Source organism: Pristis pectinata, chromosome 6 (assembly GCF_009764475.1).
Source record: "Pristis pectinata isolate sPriPec2 chromosome 6, sPriPec2.1.pri, whole genome shotgun sequence".
NCBI classification, from domain to species: domain Eukaryota; kingdom Metazoa; phylum Chordata; class Chondrichthyes; order Rhinopristiformes; family Pristidae; genus Pristis; species Pristis pectinata.
In genome coordinates, this window is record NC_067410.1 from 80,328,592 (window position 1) to 80,350,442 (window position 21,851).

At 41.2% G+C, this 21,851-nt stretch overlaps 2 protein-coding genes across 2 annotated transcripts in view; both read right to left on the minus strand.

Moving 5' to 3' along the window:
• The window catches only part of zbbx (zinc finger, B-box domain containing), a 41,637-nt gene extending 36,734 nt beyond the window's left edge, over nt 1-4,903 (minus strand). The window contains exons 1-2 of the mRNA XM_052018610.1: nt 4,888-4,903; nt 1,093-1,238 (exon numbers count right to left, since the gene is read on the minus strand). Of these exons, the coding sequence (XP_051874570.1) occupies nt 1,093-1,160 (68 nt within the window). The 5' untranslated portion in view covers nt 1,161-1,238; nt 4,888-4,903. The remainder of the gene's footprint in view (nt 1-1,092; nt 1,239-4,887) is intronic.
• LOC127571866 (serpin I2-like) lies at nt 1,187-21,824 on the minus strand. The gene is given in 15 exon segments (XM_052018611.1): nt 1,187-1,238; nt 1,443-1,509; nt 4,888-5,017; nt 6,808-6,875; nt 8,991-9,068; nt 12,670-12,765; nt 14,003-14,100; nt 15,059-15,251; nt 16,822-16,857; nt 16,860-16,916; nt 16,919-17,014; nt 21,095-21,155; nt 21,157-21,277; nt 21,345-21,348; nt 21,641-21,824. Coding segments are annotated over 15 exon segments (1,341 nt in total).
• Between the last annotated feature and the right edge of the window lie 27 nt (nt 21,825-21,851).

Below are 21,851 nucleotides of genomic sequence, written 5' to 3' on the forward strand. Positions count from 1 at the left end.
TCTCCCAGTTCATCCATGGTTTCCGATTTGGGAACACCCAGATTGTCCTCCTTGGTACACAGTCCTCAACACACTTGCTGATAAAGTCCGTGATAGTGGTGACATACTCATCTAGGCTGGCAGCCGAGTCTTTGAACATGGACCAGACTACTGACTCAAAGCAATCGCATAGAAGATCATCTAATTCCTCAGACCAGCACTATAGGACTTTCTGTACTGGATCCTCCCATTTCAGTTTCTGTTTGTACGCAGGGAGAAGGAGCACAGCCTGGAGGTCTGACTGACAAAAGTAAGGGCGAGGGATGTCTCAGAAGGCATCTTTGACAGTTGTATGGCAACGATCAAGGATGTTTGGGCCCCTGGTGAGACAGGAGACATGCTGGTAGTATCTTGGTAACACACTCTTTAGGTTGGCCTGGTTGAAGTCACCAGCAATGATGAAGAGGGCCTCAGGGTATCCTGTTTCAAGGCTGTTGACCACAGAGTATAGTTCATTGAGTAAAGGCTTCATGTCTGTCTGGGGTGGGATATAGACTGCCATCAGGATAACTGAAGTGAACTCCCGTGGCAGGTAGTATGGGTGACACTTCACTGTTAGATATTCCAAGCTGGGTGAGCAGGAACTCGCCATGACCGTCACGTCCGAGCACCATGAGTTATTAAGAAGCAGACCCCTCTGCCTCTAACTTTGACCAAGAACGCTGTATGGTCCATTCAGTGAACTGAGAAGCCCTCAGGTTGTATGGTACAATCAGATGAAGAAGGTGTAAGCCATGTTTCAGTGAGACACAGCACAGAGCAGTCCTTCAGTTCTCTTTGGTAGGTCAGTCTCACCTTCAGTTCATCAACTTTGTTCTCAATGGCCTGGACGTTAGCTAGTAGTATGCTGGGAGGGTCGTGAACCTACGCTATTTCAGTCTCACCTGCAGCTCAGCCCTCTTACCACGCTTCCGATGTAAATACAAAGGAAGATTAAACATTATTATTCCAAAGATGTCTGCCCATAAAGATTCTACTTCACATTTACACATCCATTACACTTTTACATTTCAACAAGTCTTTTCCTGAGAATTTTTTTCTAAATTCATTTACCTTGCTTTTAACTTGACAGAAGTGACAGGTTTGTTAGCTGGTACCACAATGAAGTTATTGGGATTCATGATTCAGTGATTGAAACTACTCAAAGTCAAAGAATAACAGTTGTAACGTCCAACAACATAATGCCAGAATGCAGGTATCTGTAAAAGAAATAAAAAGCTACATTATTATATAATGTAAAAAAACACACCAGCAATACTTAGATTCTGTGTGTGTTTGTTGAGGTAGAAGGTCAGTCATGATATCTCAGTGAACGGCAAAGCGGGATAGAAGTAGCGGAATCTGCATAACACGATCACAATGCAGATGGCTTTACAGGGTTGGCACTTCCTTTTTATACCTACGGTGCTTCTATATTCCGCATTGGTTCAGGTGAATCTTCCACGATGAAGGAATAACGAATACACCAGACTATGCAGATACAGATTCCGTGTTGGTATACGATTCCACTACTGCTACTATCTTACAGCATCTCAAGAATTTACTGATGTCAACTGTTGGATATGTACTTTATCTGTCCCTTCCAGTGTGGCAATAATGTCAAATTATACAAGATGCCCTCGTATGAAAAATGGCAACTTTCTAAAGACTCTGAAATTGCCATTTGCATCAAAACTGTCACTGACAGATTTATGTGAGATAGGTAGGTTGATGAGTCAAGTTCAACTAACCTCATACTGTTTCCCTCACATTCAGGTCATGAAGAGTGGTGGCGGGTGGAATTTAATCCAGACAAGTGCAAGGTAATGCACTTTGGGAGGCCTAACTTCTGTTAGGACATATAGTGACTGGAGCCTTAAGAGTGTTAATGTACAGGGAGACCCTGGGGTGTAAGTCCATAGCTCCCTGAAAGTGGAGACACAGGTGGATAGGATAGTGAAGGCAGCATTTGGTATGCTTACCTTGATAGATTGAGGTATTGAGTATAGAAGTTGAAACATCTTGTTGCAGTTGTACAAAACATTGGACTGCATTTAGACTACAGTTCTAGTCACCACACTACAAGGAAGGATGTGGTAGCAATAGAAAGAGCAGAAAAGATTCACCAGTATGATGCCTGGAAGGGAGGGCTGTAGTAATCAGGAGAGATTGGATAGGCTGGGTTTATTCTCACTATAATGTAAGAGGCTAAAGGTGACCATATAAAGGTTCATAAAATTATGAAGGGCATAGGTAGGATAGACAGAATCTTTTTCCCAAGCAGGGGAGTCTAGAACTAGAGGGCACAGACTTAAGCTGAGAGGAGACAAATTTAAAGGAAACCTGAGGGGTAAGTTTTTCACACAGAGGGTGGTGAATATCTGGAGCAGGCTGTCAGAGACGGTGGTAGAGACAGGTAAAATTACAATGTTTAAAAGACATTTCAACAGGTTCTTTGACAGGAAAGGCATTGAAGGAAAGGGACCAAATGCAGGCAAATGGGATTAGTGTAGATGAGCATCATGGTCAGCATAGTCAAGGTAGTCCGTATGGGGCCATTTCTGTTCTTATGATTCAATGATTATGATTTATATTTCCTTCACATTGAGCCAGCCAGTCATTTGTGACTCAGTCATTTTTGGTGATGGATACCAAAGACCCCAATAATAGTTCATTCTAATCCTCCGTGCATCTACTTCCATCAGTGCTTGCTCTGGAGAACATTCAGAACGGAGGACTATTGATTCATCAGGTTGGGAATTGGGAAAGACAATAAATTATCAGCAGGTTTTATTGAACCATGTTCATGTGAAACTGTTGCAGTGTCACCTGACCGTCTCTCAACCATTCAGCATTGTTGTCACCATCTTGAGACTATGTCCCCATCATATTACTGTACTTTCAGTAATATTCCATGTTTAGTATTTATCAAATAATGAATGGTTCCAAAGCAAGCAGATACAAATCTTCACCAATGATAAATTCCTATTGCCTCTGACAGCTAAACCCAACCCCTACATCATTAAACTTGGTCATATGCCCTGTATTCCACCTGGCCATAATTTTATTACTCCAGGGAAACATCGCCCACCACCATCCCCACCCCCTACCCACCACAACCCAAACCCCACCCACCACCACACCCTACCCAACACCCCCCAACCCCCACCACCCCTACCCACCACCCCCCAAACCCCACCCACCACCACCCACTACCCACCACCCCCCACCCACTACCACCCCCTACCCACCACCCCCCACCACCCAAGCCCCACTACCCCCAAACACCCCCAACCCTACCACCCAACCCCCACACACTACCCACCCAACCCCCATCCACCACCCCCCCATCTCCCCCACCACCCTACCCCCACCCCACCACCCCCCCCATCTCCCCCACCACCCTACCCCCACCCACCACCCCCCCATCTCCCCCACCACCCTACCCCCACCCACCACCCCCCATCTCCCCCACCAGCCACCACCCCCCATCTCCCCCACCACCCTAGCCCCACCCACCACCACCCCATCTCCCCCACCACCCTACCCCCACCCACCACCCCCCATCTCCCCCACCACCCTAGCCCCACCCACCACCACCCCATCTCCCCCACCACCCCAGCCCCACCCACCACCACCACCCCATCTCCCCCACTACCCCAGCCCCACCCACCACCACCCCATCTCCCCCACCACCCCAGCCCCACCCACCACCCCCATCTCCCCCACCACCCTACCCCCACCACCCCAAACACCCCCAACCCTACCACCCAACCCCCACACACTACCCACCACCCCCCAATCCCCACCCAACCCCCACCCACCACCCCCCATCTCCCCCACCAGCCACCACCCCCCATCTCCCCCACCACCCTAGCCCCACCCACCACCACCCCAGCCCCACCCACCACCACCCCAATCTCCCTCACTACCCCAGCCCCACCCATCACCACACCATCTCCCCCACCACCCCAGCCCCACCCACCACCACCCCATCTCCCCCACCACCCCAGCCCCACCCACCACCACCCCATCTCCCCCACCACCCCAGCCCCACCCACCACCACCCCATCTCCCCCACCACCCCAGCCCCACCCACCACCCCCATCTCCCCCACCACCCTACCCCCACCACCCCAAACACCCCCAACCCTACCACCCAACCCCCACACACTACCCACCACCCCCCAACCCCCACCCACCACCCCCCATCTCCCCCACCCCCACCCACCACCCCCATCTCCCTCAGCACCCCCATCTCCCTCACCCCCACCCACCATCTCCCCCACCACCCTATCCTCACCCACCACCCCCCATCTCCCCACCCCCACCCATCTCCCCCACCACCACACCCAAACACCCCCAACCCCCACCACCCCCCAACACCCCCAACCACCACCATCCCCCAACCCCTCCACCCACCACCACCCCCAACCCACAGCCACCCATCACCCCCCCAACTCCCCCACCACCCCCAAACACCCCCCCACCACCCCACAAACCCCCCTTCCACCCCCACAACCCCCAACCCCCACCACCATTTAGCACCCACCAGCACCATTTCCCGTTTATTGTTGCTGCACCCTGCCCCAGCCCATTCAAAGCGCCGCTGCAATAGAGAGTCCGAAATTGAAAGAAAAAATGACTGTAGATCTTAGGCAGCAACAGTGGAAAGTCAGAACCAGCCTTTCAGATGGCAATTGACTCACTGGAGTCTTGACACCAGCCATTCCCGCTCTCCTCCTCCTCCCGGCCCAAGCGTGCTTCCCGACTTCTGGAGAAGTTGAGGACTGGGACAGGGAATGACAAACTCAGTCCAAATCAGGCAGCCCTGACCGAAGCGGCGTTGCACCACGGCCCGTCTCCTTACCTGACTCTAACACCGGCCGTCCATCCCCTTCACCGGGCACGGCAGCTTTGTAGCGCCGGTGGTTACCATAGCGCCAGCATCTCGCGATACTGGCCGCTGACTCTCGCCGAGGATTGAGCCTGGGACTCTCCTGTCAATCAATTTCTCGGGGGACAGTCAAACGCCGGTAGTCTTGCACCGGACGGTGGGGCCGGACAAACCGATTGACCGGTCTGTTGGATGTTACTCAAAACATTGTGTTTTATTTCACACTTCTGCATGTTACACAGTAATATAATACATTTTTCCATGAGCACGATGAGTTTAAAGGAAGCGAGGGAAACGGAACTTGGTGAGTTTCAGCTTGTATGTTTCAGTTGGTCAAGCTAGTTGAAACATACAAGCCCTCTGGGCCAGGTCATAGCCCCTGCCACACACCTATCCACGTTCCTGATCCCAACCCTGGCTCCAGCCACACACACAGCCAACCTCATGAATACACAGAGCTGCGGATAGTAGCTCCAGGGATAACATGAACTTTGTGTACAAATGAGTGAGCCAATCCATTAGGATTTCTGAACCATCAGAGAATAGATTATGGGAGATTGACATGGCATACAAACCATTCATTGATTGATGCTTTGGTTTTAGTGATGCTCTGGTTTTAGTGATGCTCAACATACTCATTTCAGCCCATTCAAATCTGGTTAAGAGAGAGTGTTTATTCATTCACAGAAATGGTCAGCATGCGGCTAAGGTAGAAACCAATAGTTGAATAGTCTGAAAACAGCTGGCATAGACGGGATTTAAAAAAAAATGATCCTAACAATAATTTTCTTTCTCATAAGCAAAATACTGCACATGCCAGTGATCTGTAATAAAACCAAAATTGCTGGCAATATTCAGCATTTCAGATAGCATCTGTGAACAGGGGAAGTTAGTTTCAGGTTGATGAGTTTTCATCAGATGCTTATCAATTTGAAACTTTATTTTTATATTTCTTGCTGGGTTATTCTCAGTCTCGTAATGCCTAGCCACTTCCAGGGCACCTAGTTTGATGAATATGAAGTGAACTCAATCTCTCTGTGGCAGTACAACTTGCATATTCACCTCGGGAGAAGGGCAAACAGAGGGGCAAACAGAGTGGCAAACCACGAGGCCTCCAGATCTGCTGGTGTAATATCAGTCAAAATTAGAGTTTATCAGAGTTCCTTTGGATTATTTTTTCCCTAGCACCACTTTATCTTTTGATACAATAGCCTGCAGGATTACTTGGAGCTGACTGGAAAGATCCTCATTTTTAGTCATATGACCTTTTTGTTGCTTGGCTGGATAATTATCCATTATTGGATCATCAACAAAAATATATTAACAATGCAGCTGACATAGAAAAGTTCCACTGGTGTCAAACAAACTGAATTTCAGAAATGAAAAAGATCACGTAGTTGCAGGTTTATTCTTGAATAATACTAAATGGAGATTAATTTCTTGGGAACTACATTTGTTGTTTTCTTCTTCTGATTCATTCAAATTTCAATCAGCTAAAAAGATGTTAAGGAAGACACATCATAATAGACACAGAACCAAAAAGGAAAATAAAACAGACCTAAACATGAAAAGGAAGCAAACAAAAAGAACAGCACTGTTGAAATAAAGGGGGCATGGAGATAAACACAAGCACAAATTTAATAAAGTCATTAGGATATAAACCAAAATGAAAATTTAAAAAACTGCAAAATTTGGAAATCTTAAATAAAAACAAAATGGTGGAAACACATAGCTGGTCAAGCACATCTGTGGAAAGGGAAACAATGTTTTCATGTCTGGGACACTTCATTGGAAGTGGGAAAGAGAAAAACAAGTTATTTTTCAGTAGCGGCGAAGGTGGGGGAGTGGTGGGTTGGTGAGACTGAACTGATTAATGTGGACAGTTACAAGTACATTATGCTTCTTTGTCTGTGCAGTACGTTGTTTGTAGTGAAGCTGCAGGATATGCCCAACAGGCCAGACTATATGAATAGAACAAGAAAAACTGAGCCAAAAAGATGACAGGCAGAAATAGCCATTTCTAATACAGCCAAGAAAGAAAGAGCAAGTTAGATGGAGTGGACAATTTGACATTGAATCTGCAAATTGCTCCTAAATAATATGAACAATGCCATAGGAGATCGGCTCTGAAAAAGCAAATATTTGGATTTATCGTAGATGTAGGGACAAAAACAAGAGTGGTCATCTCCATCCATTTTGAGAACATTTAATTTTAATATTATTGCAATGAGATTATGAGAACAAATCTAACAATTCTTGTTCTTGTATGTTTTTCTTTAGAGCATTTGTGGATGTGGTTAAAACAGATTAAGGATGCAAAATAGCAACTGAAAATCCAGCATCAAAGTATTGTACTTGTATTTTTATTTGACTTATTATAAAATTATGTATAGCTGATTACGATATTTCCCTTATTACTTCACCCTCAAACAAAAATTAAAACTTGTCATTAATCTTAAGCAGAACAGTTTGGTTAAAGTATTAGCTATGTAATACAAATTAGGTTTCAATATGAACAATATGTTAAGTTTTATTTCATAGTGCTTCTTTATCTCTCCCAAAAGAAATCATCTTCTCAGGTTCCATTAGTCTTCCCACAAATAAAACTGAAGCTGAAAAGAAAAAAAATATAAAAATAATGCAATAAGATTAATGATCTACCTACTTCCGTTGACACCACTGCACTCATGGCTTTATTAACTACAAAGTACACTGCAGCCACTCAGCAAAGCTAGTCTGACAGTATCTTCCAAACCAATGATTTCTACCACCAGGGCAGACAGCAAATGAGAAACACCACCATCTGCAGGTTCCTCTCCAAGGTGAACACCATTCGCGTTTGAACATACATCACCATTAGCATAACGCTATTACAGCACCAGCGACCAGGGTTCAATTCCCGCTGCTACCTGTAAGGAGTTTGTACGTTCTCCCCGTGTCTGCGTGGGTTTCCTCCGGGTACTCCGGTTTCCTCCCACATTTCAAAGATGTACAGGTTAGGAGTGGCGGGCATGCTATGTTGGCGCTGGAAAAATGGCGACCCTTGCGGGCTGCCCCCAGCATATTCTCAGCAACGCAAAGAGACGTATTTTACTGTGTGTTTCGATGTACATGTGACTATTAAATAAATATCTTATCTGTCCCTGGGTTCAAATCCTGGAACTTCCTGCCCAACAGCATTGTTGGAGTATCATCATCAGGATTGATGTGTTTGAAGAAGGTGACTCCTCACCATCTACTCAGAGACAATTAAGGATAGGCAATAAATGCTAGCCTTCCTGGGAATATCCTTATCCCAAAAATAATGAATAAATTTTAAAAAATGGGTAAGGGTTTCCATTATTTATATCTAAAAGTCTAAACTGAAAACTAGCATTGAAAGATGAGTTCTACTATTTCATGTTCATGAATGTCAAGTTTTTCACTATACAGCACAGAAACAGACTCTACAGGCTAGTGAGTCCTCTCCAATCATAAACAACCCATTTACCCCAATCCTACTCTAATCCCATTTTATTCTCCCAACATTCCCATCAACTCCCCCTACACAATGGGACAATTTACAGTGGCTAGTTAACCTACTGGCCCATGTGTGGAATGTGGAAGGAAGCCAGAGCACCTGGAGGAAACCCTTGCAGTCACAGGGGATAATGTGCAACTTCCACACAGACATCAGGATTGAACCCAGTTGCTGAAGCTGTGAGACAGCAGTTCTACTAGCTATCTATCTTCAGAACTGCCTGAGAAAGCAACTCCAGATCTTTGTTAATAGTGTAACATGATCATTTTTGAAATACAGAACTGTTTGTCAAATCCAAGGCTATTGAAATAAAAGCTTACATACACAAAAGTGATAAAAATATGATCATTAAAAATTATATGTTTAATCAGGATTATGTTATTCAATATTAATTCTTTATCTCTAAATTACAATAAAAACTGGTCCTGACTTTCAATGCTTACACTGTTGAGGTAAGGCAGAAAACACATTCCATTGTTCAGTAAAAGGAAATTAAGCTCTTTAAAGCAATCCATCAAATGATATGAATAAACAAATCAAATCAGAGGAACATTACCCGTTAACTTGCTCTGTATAAGAAACACAAAAGGACGATTAGCCATAAATTGATGGTGAGGAAGGCTCATGATTGCTGCTGTCATACCTACATGAAAAGGTTCAATACCAAAATATTTACTTTAGTGGTATCATATTTTGCATTCAGTTTGGACTTCAAACAATTAAAACATACTTAAAATTAATTTTACTTTGTACCAAGGATTTATTTGTTTATGTTGCCTCACAGAGGCATCCCAATCCCTAATAATTATCTGTAACCTATTCTCCCTACATGCTCATCAACTCTCCCCAGATTCTACCATTTACCTGGATATGAAGGGTAATTTACAATGGCTAGTTAACCCATCAACCCACACGTCTTTGGAATAAGGGAAGAAATCAGAGGTGTCGAATAAAGCCCACATGGTCGAAGGAACAATGTGCAAACTGCATACAGACAGCACTGAAGATTGGGACTGAACTCGAATCACTGACTGTGAGGCAGCAGCTCAACTAGCTGTGTCATTGTGCTGCTAACTCAACAATGAAGCAATTCAGTCACAAATCCTCAGCTACACGGCCCACATCTGGGGAAGAGGAAGATATTCCACAAACGGCAGAGATGCTGTGATCATCACCATCTTCAAGGCAGGGCTTGAGTCTGACTGTGATAACTATAGAGGGATCTCCCTGCTGTCTTCCACAGGGAAAGTCATCACCAGGGTCCTCAACCATCTGCTCCCTGTGGCCAAGGAGCTTCTCCATGAATCATAATGTGGATTCCATCCACCTAAATGCACATAATCTACACCATGTGACAACTCCCAAGAAAAATGCAGAGAGCCACACCAGCCAGTATACATTACCTTTTTTTTAACTTCACCAAAACCTTTGACTCCATTAGTCAAAAGCAACTGTGGAATACCCTCCTCAAACCCAGCTGAAGACTGGTGTCAAAGGAGGCTGAACCATTATTTCATTTATTAGTGAGATACTGGATGCACTAGTTGTAATCTTCCAAGGGTCCATGGATTCTAGAACAATTCCTACAGATTAGAAGGTAGCAAATGTATTCTACTTTTTAAGAAAGAAGGTAAAGAGAAACAGGGACTTCAGACAGGTTACCCAGACGTCATTACTAGGAAAAATGCTAGGATCTATTATTAAAGAAGTGATGGCAGAGCATGATGAAAATAATTATAACAATAGGCAGAGTCAATATTGATTTATGAAAGGTAAGTCATCTTTGACAAATCAGTTCAAGGTTTTTGCTGTTATAACTTGCAGAAGAGATCAGAGGCAACCTGCGGAAGTGTCGTATTTGGACAGAGGGCCTTAATTAAGTTGCCACACAAAAGGTCATTGAAGAAAATTAGAGCATATGGATTGAAGGCAATATACTAACATGGACTGAGGATTGTTTAACAGAAGAAAAACAGAAATAATGAACGTAGAAATAAAGGAGTCATTTTCATAAAGGAGTTGAGAGGCCATGATCAGTGGGATCAGTGCTGGCTTTGAAGTTACCAGGTAACACCATTAGTGAGATGAGGACATCTTGTGCAATTTATCTTTATTTGCAGGTGATAGTAAGTTGGGTAATTGTGTGAGTTGTGAGACTCAGAAAATCTTCAAGGGGATATAAACAGGGCAGAAAGGTGGCATTTCATGTGTAAGAATGCAAGCTCAACTACTTTGATCAAAAAAAGAGAACACTTTTTAAACAATGAGAAATTGAAAGGTGATGGTATTCATAAGGGCCTGGATGATCTTGTACATGAATCACTGAAAGTTTATGCACAGGTATATCAAGCCATTGGGAAGGTAAACAATATGCTGGCCTTTACTGAATTATATAGGGCCCTGGTGAGACTGTACCTGAAATATTAATTTCAGGTTGGTCACCATACCTAATGAAGGACATACTTGCAATAGTGGGAGTGCAATGAAACTTAACTAGATTTATTCCTGGGCTAGGAGGTTTGTCTATGAGGAGAGATTAAGCAGATTAGGGCCTATATTCTCTATTGTTTAGAAGACTGAAGGGCGATCTCTTTGAAGCATACAAAATTTATAGCAGTAGTTAACAGGGTAGATGCAGAGATGATTGTTGCTCCATCTGAAGTGTTTAGGGCCAGGGGCCACAGTCTCAAAATAAGGGATTGGACATTTAGGACAGAGAAAGCAGTAAGTTGTTTTACCTATCTGATGGTATGTTCTCTACACAAGAGGGCTGCAGAGGCTTGGTCACTCATTGCCCTGGTATCATTGCCCTGACACTTTTCACAATCTTTATTGCTGCCATGTTGCACCACAACATGAACAACTTCCTACAGGAGTAGAGTTAATCTCCAGAATTAGTGAGAAACTGTTCAACCTTATGCAACTTTACTCCAGAACCAATGTCACTAAAACATCAGTAATCGAGCTGCATTTCTGTCTCATTTACTGAAGTATATGAAAGGCTGGGCCCATAAGAAAGAAGTGTCTACCAAGTCACCCCACTGCACAACACTGCCTCCAACTATAAAGGTTTATTGCCCGGAAAACCTGGACCTCACATCTTGGAAATTACCTGTTAGTGAAGGCAGACATTGACGATGAAATTTACCATCATTTGCAATGCACCAGGGAACAGCCTTTGATCAATTAAAGAGCAGCAGTGATTACTCCCCTCCGATATCTTCTCAGATCAGGACAACCCTACAGTGGGAACCTCAAAGCACTTGAAAGCATCTTTGCAAGATCCTCAAAATTCACTGGAAAGATCAACAATATTAGCATCCACACATTGAGTCCCAAATTACACTCAGTTGACATCATTCCCATGCTAATACCAGACTCCAAAAACTGACATTCTATTCTGAGCTCCGTCATGGGAAGAGATTATAAGGTGTATAGAGGAAGAGATTCAAGGATGTGCTCAAAGTCTCTTGAAAGAATGCAACACTCCTTACTGACTGGCCCATGACTGCTCAAAGTGAAGAAAAACCATTTGGGATAGTCTTGGGAACCAAGCATTAGGAGCACATAGAAGCCCTGTCTAAAACAGCAAAAGGATTGCATCACCTCACGACATATCTATCCACCTGCCCTGTCTGTGGAATAGTTTGCTACTCACACATTGGCCTCATCAGTCCCCTCACCATGCATGAAACCAGAATGGAAACAAGTCATCCTCAGCCCTGAGGGACTACCCAAGAAGAAGAAGCTGCTATTCAAACCAATATAGATTTTTCAATATTAAGGGAATTCAACAAAATGAAGAAAAGTGATGCTGAGTTTGAAGACTGGCTATGCCCTCATTGAATGGCTAGAAGGTAGGAGGGCTGAATGGTGTACTCCTGCTTCTCTTTCTCATGCTCACATGTTCATTATGGGATAATATAATTATCTGTGTTTATTTCAGACAGGCCTCTCATCTGAAAATAGATCATTTGAAAAAAAAAACATCCCTTTTGTAATCCTTCTTGACAGTTCATTGCTGTTCCCCCTTTTTAATTGGTAATTGGTTCATTATTGTCACATGGACCAAGGCACAATGAAAAACTTTGTTTTGCGTGCCATCCATACAGATCATTTCACAGATCTACTTGTTACAGCACTGTCCACAGAGTAGTTTTCATTTTGTTAAAAAGCACAGTTTGAAAACGAACTCAAAGATGCACTGAATGTGAAGTTGATGTGGGAGTGATAACGCTGATTACCTGTTGAAGCTGCTGCTTCACTCCCTTCTTCATTTATCTCAATAAATGCTTGATGAACTGCTTGAGAAATGTGCAGGTCAGGTGAATCTATTGAAATAAACAATTACAAAATGTGATTACATTTCACAAAATATTACCAATTTTAGTATTTTAGGTAATAATTTCCTTGTTGCTGTCTATATTATTTATCGATTTTGCAATCAATTACCATTTAATATTACTCTGTTCCCCTCTACCTCTCAAGTCATTACCTCTGGTGTCCCAAGGATCTGCCTTGGATATCCTCATATTTCTGATTTGCATAGTGCATCTTGGCAGCATCATTTGAAGCAGATCTGGTTTCACATATATGTTGACAATACCACATTTTCTGGACTAGAGAGATTGTTCAACACTAATTATAATTCAGTACATTGTTACAAATGCAGCTAATCTCATTTGATAAAACTGATCTTTTCAATTGGTTTTAGAGAGGTAATAATATTCAGTAAGTTTAAATTCACGTGATATCACTGACTCATTGTTGACTGTACGTATGAAGGCTGCAATATCATACATTGTGGAGGTGCAGGATATCAATGACTGCAGCTTCTGGATTTCTGCATTTAGCCGTGTATATCCAGATAACAAAATTGCTGCCAGTGTAATAATAATGCATACAATTAGACAATGCAAAGCTCAGTAATCTGGCACAGTATAGAGTCAACAGGAGCTGATCGAACCATTATGGAGGTTAACCTGATGCCAGTCTGGGTGCACCCTAGGTGTTATCCTAATGTTGGCCCGAGTGTTCTCTCAATGCTGTCCCTCTGTCAGCCAAGTGGCTCACTCTGAACATACAACATACTGGTCAGTGAAGTGCCAGATGGCCAAGCTTTTGTTGTATTAGCACTTACGCATCATGTTCCCTGTGAAATGCCTCACCACCAGGAATATACATAAGGAAACTGCATGCATGTTCCCTGAAATTTTCCATTTATTCAGTTCAAAAGTTGGAAACAAATAAGGATCATTTCCTAATATCCACCTCTAATAGGTTTGGCTCCTTTCAAGAGTCTCTTAACAATTTTCATTACAAATTTCACTTAAATGGCTGTATTTTTTTCATTTTAAATCCTACTCCTTAAACGGTTGTACACTTATTTTCTTTTGCACAGACTCAGAGGACATAAATAACACACAGCTTTTCTAAATGATGCTTGTGAACTGGGATTGCCAAGTACTGTGAGCCAACTCCCCACCAGACTGATACGCACATTAAACTCAGAATCCAGTCCTGATGACCTTTCAGCAATGAATAGAAAAGCAGCCATAATACTCATACCCGCAATCCCAGAAAGATCACTTCCAATTGCAAATATTTCTGTAATATTGAGGACTTCAAGTGGCTCTTTCAAATCAAGCTTCTGTTGGATTGTAAATCTATAAATGTTATAATGAGAAAGTAGACAGTAAATGCCTCAGTCTTAAGCCAAGCATTCACAATATTTCAGGGCATATTCAAGAAAGAAGTCAATTCTTTTATATATTTTAATTTAAAAAATGGAATACAAGTTAGTGCTAGAAAGTGGCAAAAGGTAAAAGATCAGCAATGACAGTGAGCCAAATAGTAGACTCCTGCTTTTATTTCTTATGCTTTTACATTATTGCTGCTCTTGAACAACTGAGCATTGGTGAAGATCTGTTTACATTGGATCTTATTCCATGATCATGCCCTTTCATAGTCAGAAAAGTAGGACAATGACTTTGTATTTTTTTCTCCAACCAGTTGAGAGCAGGTTCCCTATTCAAATCATGGGATTCAATGCAAAAGCATTTCCTAGTTAACTTTCACATGCATCAGGCAGTTTTATGGCAATATATTGCTCTACAGCTTGAAAATCATTCAGGTATCATCATAAACACACATTACATATTACATATACAGCGAAGTTTTGATTTGAAATAGCTAACTTTAAATATAGCATTGAGCATTGTGACAATTTTGGAATATCATGCTCAACCAATTTCAGATCAGTAACCATAAGGCATTGTCTCATTTGTACTAAGCTGATCAGGATATGGAGAGCTGGCCAATCTGATTCTCTGTATCTGAGAGTCCCCCCAAGAAGCAGAACGGGCTGCAAGCATTTGCTAGGCTCACTAAAATAGACCCTGCAGTCTTTTATGGTTATATAAGCATATTCTGGTTGGCTGTTTATGATAGGAGACAGAAGTACATACATCTAGATATCTGATAATTCCTTTTCTACATTTTGTAAATTTTTTTAATATCTACTTTCTTTTCTATAAAACTAGGGAAATTCCACCAGAATTAACAGTCAACCACCGTTGTAACAATACAAAAATAAATGTAGAATGGTAAATATTGACAACCAACCTTGGAAGATTAATCTCAATCTCATCCTCCGTCATTGTGGAGTCCCACTTTTGCATGATTTGTGGTGTGATAAGTTTTTCCAACTCCACTAAATCAGTTCCTTCTGCTGGAAGTGCCAGGATTATGCTGGCCTCATCTCCACTGTAAGGCAATTCTAAAACCTGGTATCTCATCTCACCTGCCATAAAATAGCCTGCAATTGGATAAAGTATGAAGTATTTAATATAATTGACAATTACAAGAATTCTGCCTTAATCTGACATTCAAAAGCCAAGATGGAATTATAATATGGAATGTATAATATGGATAAATTTCAACATTGTTCCATTGAACTGATATCCCAAATTAATGAAGAACATAAGTAAAAATGGGTAAATAAATGTAGGTATAAGATGAGGAATTATGCAAAGTATTTTAGTAATATCAATTATCACCTCTAAACTATCCTTAAAAGAAGCTTTATTTCAGCTGGCGCCAGAATAGATGGGCTGAATGATCTCTTTAGTGCCCAATGAATCTGTGAAATTTTATCAATTAAAATACAATGAGATACTTCATCAGCTATACATTGCCACTTAAATTGTGCATTGTACGCATGTACCCAGTCTCACATATAACAGCCTCACTAATATTGTTATCACCTCAAGGCATGTTTAGATCCCTCTGTCTTTACATTGTTGCTTTCTTTTCAGATAATTAAGGACCAGACCAAGATATGTTCATTACTATAAATATTTGAATTACACTGGCAATAACTGCAGTAGGAGCTTAAAGAGTTCTGATGTAAATTAAAAATAAGAAAACATAAAACATTATTCAGGGCTCTAATAACATTCATATTAACAATAGTACTAATAGTAATGAAAGAAGAAATACATTTTGACGTGTTCTGTTTTTTCTAAAAAATTGCCATTTTGCATAAACTATACTAATAGCATTTAGTGGCAAATTTGTAACCTTCTTAAAATTAGGAAACCTGAAAGTTTCATTGACAAACTGTCAAAAAATTCAACAATGATGAAAATGCAAGTCCTTGCATGGTAAAACTTCAATCTCAACTACCTGGTAAAGAAATAATTAGAAAACATTTATTTCCTAAAGGGAATGTATGCATTTGCTGACAGCACAAAATATTAATAGAAGGGCAATTCCTAAGGCTCTTTATAACATACATATTTGTTACTATTTATTAGTTATCAAAATGCTGAGCCACGGATATACAAAAGATGAATGTTCAAATTTATTTAGTGCATGACTGCTTCAGAATTTCAGGGTACTGGGAACTGGTTATAAATTCACTCCATCAAGAACACTAACATCACTGTGCAGTAGTGTTGGTGAGTTCTCGTCTGACCTAGTGTAGACTGCTTCAGAGCTGATTTTTGGTGCTGAGCAAAATATTTGGCCACTAATAAATTTGTATTTCCAGAATGAATCTGTAGGAATTATCTGCAATTACACAGATGACTCAAATCTTGTTCCTTAGTGCCCTTCATGACAAAAAAAAAACTCAGTCTGGGTATGATAGTGAAATTGTCCCAGCAAATGAGGTTTAATTTGAATAAATATGTCTAGCATGGCTAATGATGGGATAGGGAGTATTTAAAATGAGAATCAGCTTGATAGATCTTTGTTATTTTTGTATTCATACATGCAATAATAGCACATAAAAAGCTCTCAACACAAAAAAATAATTCTCACCACCAATCTTTTTTATTCAAGATAACAGTTATGATAAAATGTGTATTTTTATTAATATTTACCAAATCTGCATGTCACCTGTTGGTGCATCATTGGTACTTCACAACAGAGCCATCATTCTTGATAAACTCCATCATTCTTGTGTTCTTTGAATTAATTTGTGTTTCCATGTTCCCTTGAAGTAAATGGCATTCACTAAAACTAGTTTTGTAAGTGGGCTGAAAGAATGACTTGAGACCAAGTTTTTGACTTTGCCTGAAAAAAAATCAGATAATATGTTTGTTTAAAAACAACTTAAAGAGCTTAAACTGCAATTTATGAATGACATGTTTTAAAAGGTACTGCCAGTTAACATGAGGAAGATCAAACCCATCACCTTCAGCACCTCTATAGCCTCAGCACATTTCATGTCTTCCTTCCTGGATATTTAGCCAAATCGGAAGATGCTGTACACCAATTTGTCCGGGTGGATGGGACCACATCTGGCTGATGTCCTTTCTGTGTATCTATTTACAGGCAGAGGATCACCTATGATGGCTTGTCTGCCTGTAAATGCACTGTTATCTCCAGTGTTCCCAACGTAACTTTCCACAGATCTCTCCTATTTCTCATATTCATGTTATCTTTCAATAACATTATCCTTAACCACATCTACAGTTTCTCTCCTTGCACTGATAACACCCAACTTTACCTCAACCACAGCAACGGACAATCTTCTGGAAGGACTCGAGCAGGTCAAGCAGCATCAGGACTGGTGAAGGGTTCTGAGCCGAAGCATCAACAGTTTCCTTTCCTCCCACAGATGCTGCTCGACCCGCTGAGTTCTTCCAGCAGATTGTTTGTTGCTCCAGATTCCAGCATCTGCAATCTTTTGTCTCTGTTGATCTCAACCACAACCTCATTTGTCTTTTCCATTGTTTCTGACCAGACTGCTGTCCACTATTTGATAGGCAGAATGCAACAATAAATATTGCTAAGGCTGAAACCTTCGATTTTAGTTCCCATCATATTTGAGCCAGAAGTTAAGTTTCAGGCCACGCAATCTGTTCCATCTCTACAATCACATTTCTCCCTCCATAACATCACTTGCACCAGCCCAGCCTCAGCTCATCTGTTCTCCCAACAGATGCTGCTCAACCCACTGAGTTCCCCCAGCAGATTGTTGCTCCATTTTGAGCATCTGCAGTCTGTTGTGTCTCAGCTAATCTATTGCTGAGAATCTCATCCATGCCTCTATTATCACAAGACCAGACTAATCCAATGCTCACAGCCCTCTTTCCTCTCCCACAAGCTTGAGGTTATTTGCCAACGTCTTTATTTCAAACTATCCAATTTAACTTCCATCCTCGTGCTTTCCGTCACGCTGGCACCTGGTTAAATAATACCATCAAGTTTAAACTTCACTGAGGAGTGAACTTTTGTGAAATAGTCTAGGAAATTGTGCAGGATTTCCAGAAACCGCTGAGGCAGAACCGAGTCTGTCCTAAGATGTTGTAACACTTCTCTTCACCTCACTTAGCTTTTCCCTATGCTTTGACATGGTTGGTCAGAGGGAGTGTAAAAAACACCACTTAGTGTGAACATATTTCCACACTGTAATTTATTGAATGTGCACGTTTGTCTACATTCTTGAAGTCTAAAAATGACGCTTGTAGAAAATGCATTTTTTGACCAAAAACCCTGAAATCATGACTAGGACAGAAATGCACTACTTAAGCTTCCTGTGCAACTGTGCCAAAAACTACCCAGTGGCTTTGTACAAAACAATGCAACATATTAAGGTGGTCAGAAGAAGTAAGGATATATCCGAGATGGATGGAAAAATCTGGATGTCTTGTAGAATTTCCTGCACATTAAAATACAGGCAACAAGCATTTGTATTATGATACTATCTTTAATGTAGTAAAACCTCCAGGGATGCATCACAGGAGCATATTAAAAACATCATAGTCTGAAATTTCCTAGCAGTGTTGAGCTTGCTGAGCTCACTGCCTCCTCACCCATTAAGTCTGCCATTACCTTGAGAAGCTCCTTAAATTGCAACCTCCTGATCAAAGCCAGGTCTATTGTGATGGGTGAGGCTTTGTGCAGCATTAGACCTCTGGATTTCACATTGAGAGTCCTGCAAAGACTCAGCCCATAGAAATGCTTTGACATCTGGCTAAATTGTAACCGGAGTCTTAACAAACCATCAGATAGTTTGAATGCTTGGCAATGTCTCTGACATTCTGTGTGAACTAAGTAAGTGTTTTTATTGCCATAAGATAACACTATTTGAACAACTCACAATTACTCATTTATTCTGTCTGTGGGAAATATACAGATGCTACTGGTCCTTAAAATTTCTCTTTTTATTTTTCCAAATTAATTTCTGTGGAACAACAAGCATTAATCTGTTTGAAAATACACAGGTAAACATAATTTTAAGCTGGATGACCTACTTATCTGATATAGTAAAAACCAATATTAAACATGTAGAAATCAAAACACAAGTACTTAAATAAAAAATAAAACAGTTATTGCTAATCGTTGAAAAAAATCAACCATCACCACCTGTATTTTATATAAATCATCCTGAATTACCTGCTTTGGGATAACTAATTGAACAAAATATGCTCTTGAAGTGTCAAGTCCTTCACAAAAAAAATGTGTTGACATTTCCCTCCAAACCCTTCCCCAGTTCTTTTTCAGATCCTCCAAAAACCCATGTCACTGCATTTCAGTGGAGTTATTATATCAATGGCTGCAGGAGCTGTTGGAAAGGTCATTGCATGTGTTATGTTCAAGGATGTGGCCCATTACCCGGCCAGCAATTGTTTACATATGCATTGGGGTTGAATCATGAGCCTCGCTGCTATATACTCAGCTCTACTCAACATAGCCCTTTCCATTCCAGATCTGGATTTCTTAATTAGAACCTAGTTATTTTGATATTATGAAGAGAAATACAACAGAAGAGGAGTGCTTGGATAGGGATCCTGCTTCACCGAATCTTTATTCTTCCTATGGTTAAACTTTTGGGCCAAAGAACTGGGTTACATAGTCTTTAATAAGTATCCATTTGCTTCCAATTTTCTACATAAATTACACATCCACATTTTTAGCTAGGTTCTTGAAACTTGACAAATTGGGTACCGCGGTTGTGCATGTTGTGCAAAGTAAGCAATTGGCCCACCTGTTCCATGTAACACCATGTGTTAATCACACATGAGAAACGTTGCACTTAGCTGCAGGACAAACCATCCCTCACCACTAGCATCTCCACCCCCAATTTGTGCTCCATAAAGGGAATCTCAATGATTTGGAGGTTTGTGAGTGATTGGGTATTTCAGGTTGTTGGAAGTAGAGCATTAAATGATTCAATTGATGAGATGAATGCTACTATATCCACACAGAGCATCGTAGTTGGGGCAAATCTTTGCCTATAAATTCATCTGTGCCTCTTTTTCAGTATAAAAATATTATTGCATGTCTTTCTAATGCTATTTTAAAAAAGCTTTAAAAAGATTGTGAAATTTGGCAGTGCTGGTGTTGGGCTCCCTCATGTAACACCAAAGTTTCAAAAACAGCAGGCATTACTGTTAAGCTCTGGTTGAATTTCTTACCATTACTGGTGCTGAGACAGATTTAGAGGGGATATGAGGCAGACCCAGAGATTGGTAAGTACCTGGAATGCACTGCCTAAGAGAGTGGTTAAAGCTGGGTCAATAACAACTTTAAGAAGTGTCTAGATGAGCACTTGAATTGCTGGGCATACAGAAAGTGTTGGGAGATGGGAGTGCGCACTGGTTGGGAGTGCACAACTTGGGCAGCTTGTTTTCCAGACTACCTATTTCCAGCCGCTTGTTTACAATGCTAAAGGAGACCTAGCATATGTTTGAGGCTCTCTCAACAAGGGGAAGTCACTGGAGAGGATGCATAAAAGACAGGGGTTCTGCCATCCCTCAGTGAATCAGTAATATCTATGCCAACTCTTTGCAGATCACGGTGGTTGGAGCAGTATTTCGGGTTCTACTGGTTAGTGATCTCACAAGTCCATTCAGGCGACTGTGTTCTGGGCCCTGTGCTTTGAAGCCACAAGGAGTTAATTGGGGCTTGCAACTCTGTCCACTTTATTAAACTCTATTGCTGGACACTCTTTTAGCAGTTGTGCAGCTTCTTCATATTTGCATATAGGTTTGAAAAATTATTTTCACATGCTTTCGAATGAGAACAGGACACATTTTCTTAAGTGTATATTAAAGCATCTTCTCTATCTTAAGTTGGAATGCTTCCATTACAACTCAATTACTTTAGATAAAATAATACCATTAGCAGGAAATGACTACCACTTACCATTGGTTTGATTAGCTACCCACGTATTAATAATGTTGGCAGTAGATATGAAATCTTGAAAAATTTACTGTCCTTACAGTATTATCAAAGAATTCCTGGTTGCTGTGGAGATATTGTTGAGAAATAGGGTATCCATTCTGAACGTAAATTGCATTGGCAAGTTTTAGCTTGTATTTCTCACTACTAGTGGAGGATGATTTTGGATTGCTTTTTCAACATGGAAAGATTCCTCCCCTAAAATTAGAATCACAATCCTTTAGAATACAGCAGATGCTTACAAAAAACAATTATAGATTTTATATAGGCAAAGAAGAAAAATCAATTTTTTCATTCAATTTGCAAATCAATTTAATATATATCATGTTTTGATCTGCAATTGATTCTGAAGAAAGATCAGTGACCTGAAACATTACATGTGTTTTTCTCTTGATGGATGAGTATGTCCAGCATTTTCTGTTTTCACTTCCAATTTACAGCATCGGTTGTTCTTTTTGCTTATTTTGCCTACCTTCTTGTGCTTTATTGAAGTGTAAACTTTTCCTTAACTGCTGCAAGTTGTCCCTCTGGCACCCAGTGCTATCATCCCAAGGCCAAGACTGATAGACATGGGTGAGCAAATAAGATTTTGGTCCTGCTGCACAGAGCGTACAGCATGGTACAGATCGACGGCAAATCCGGTTGCAATATCACTATGAGGAGAGTCAGAACCACAAAATTTGCATCTCTTCATAGAGAAGAGGAAACTGCCAAGCAGTAA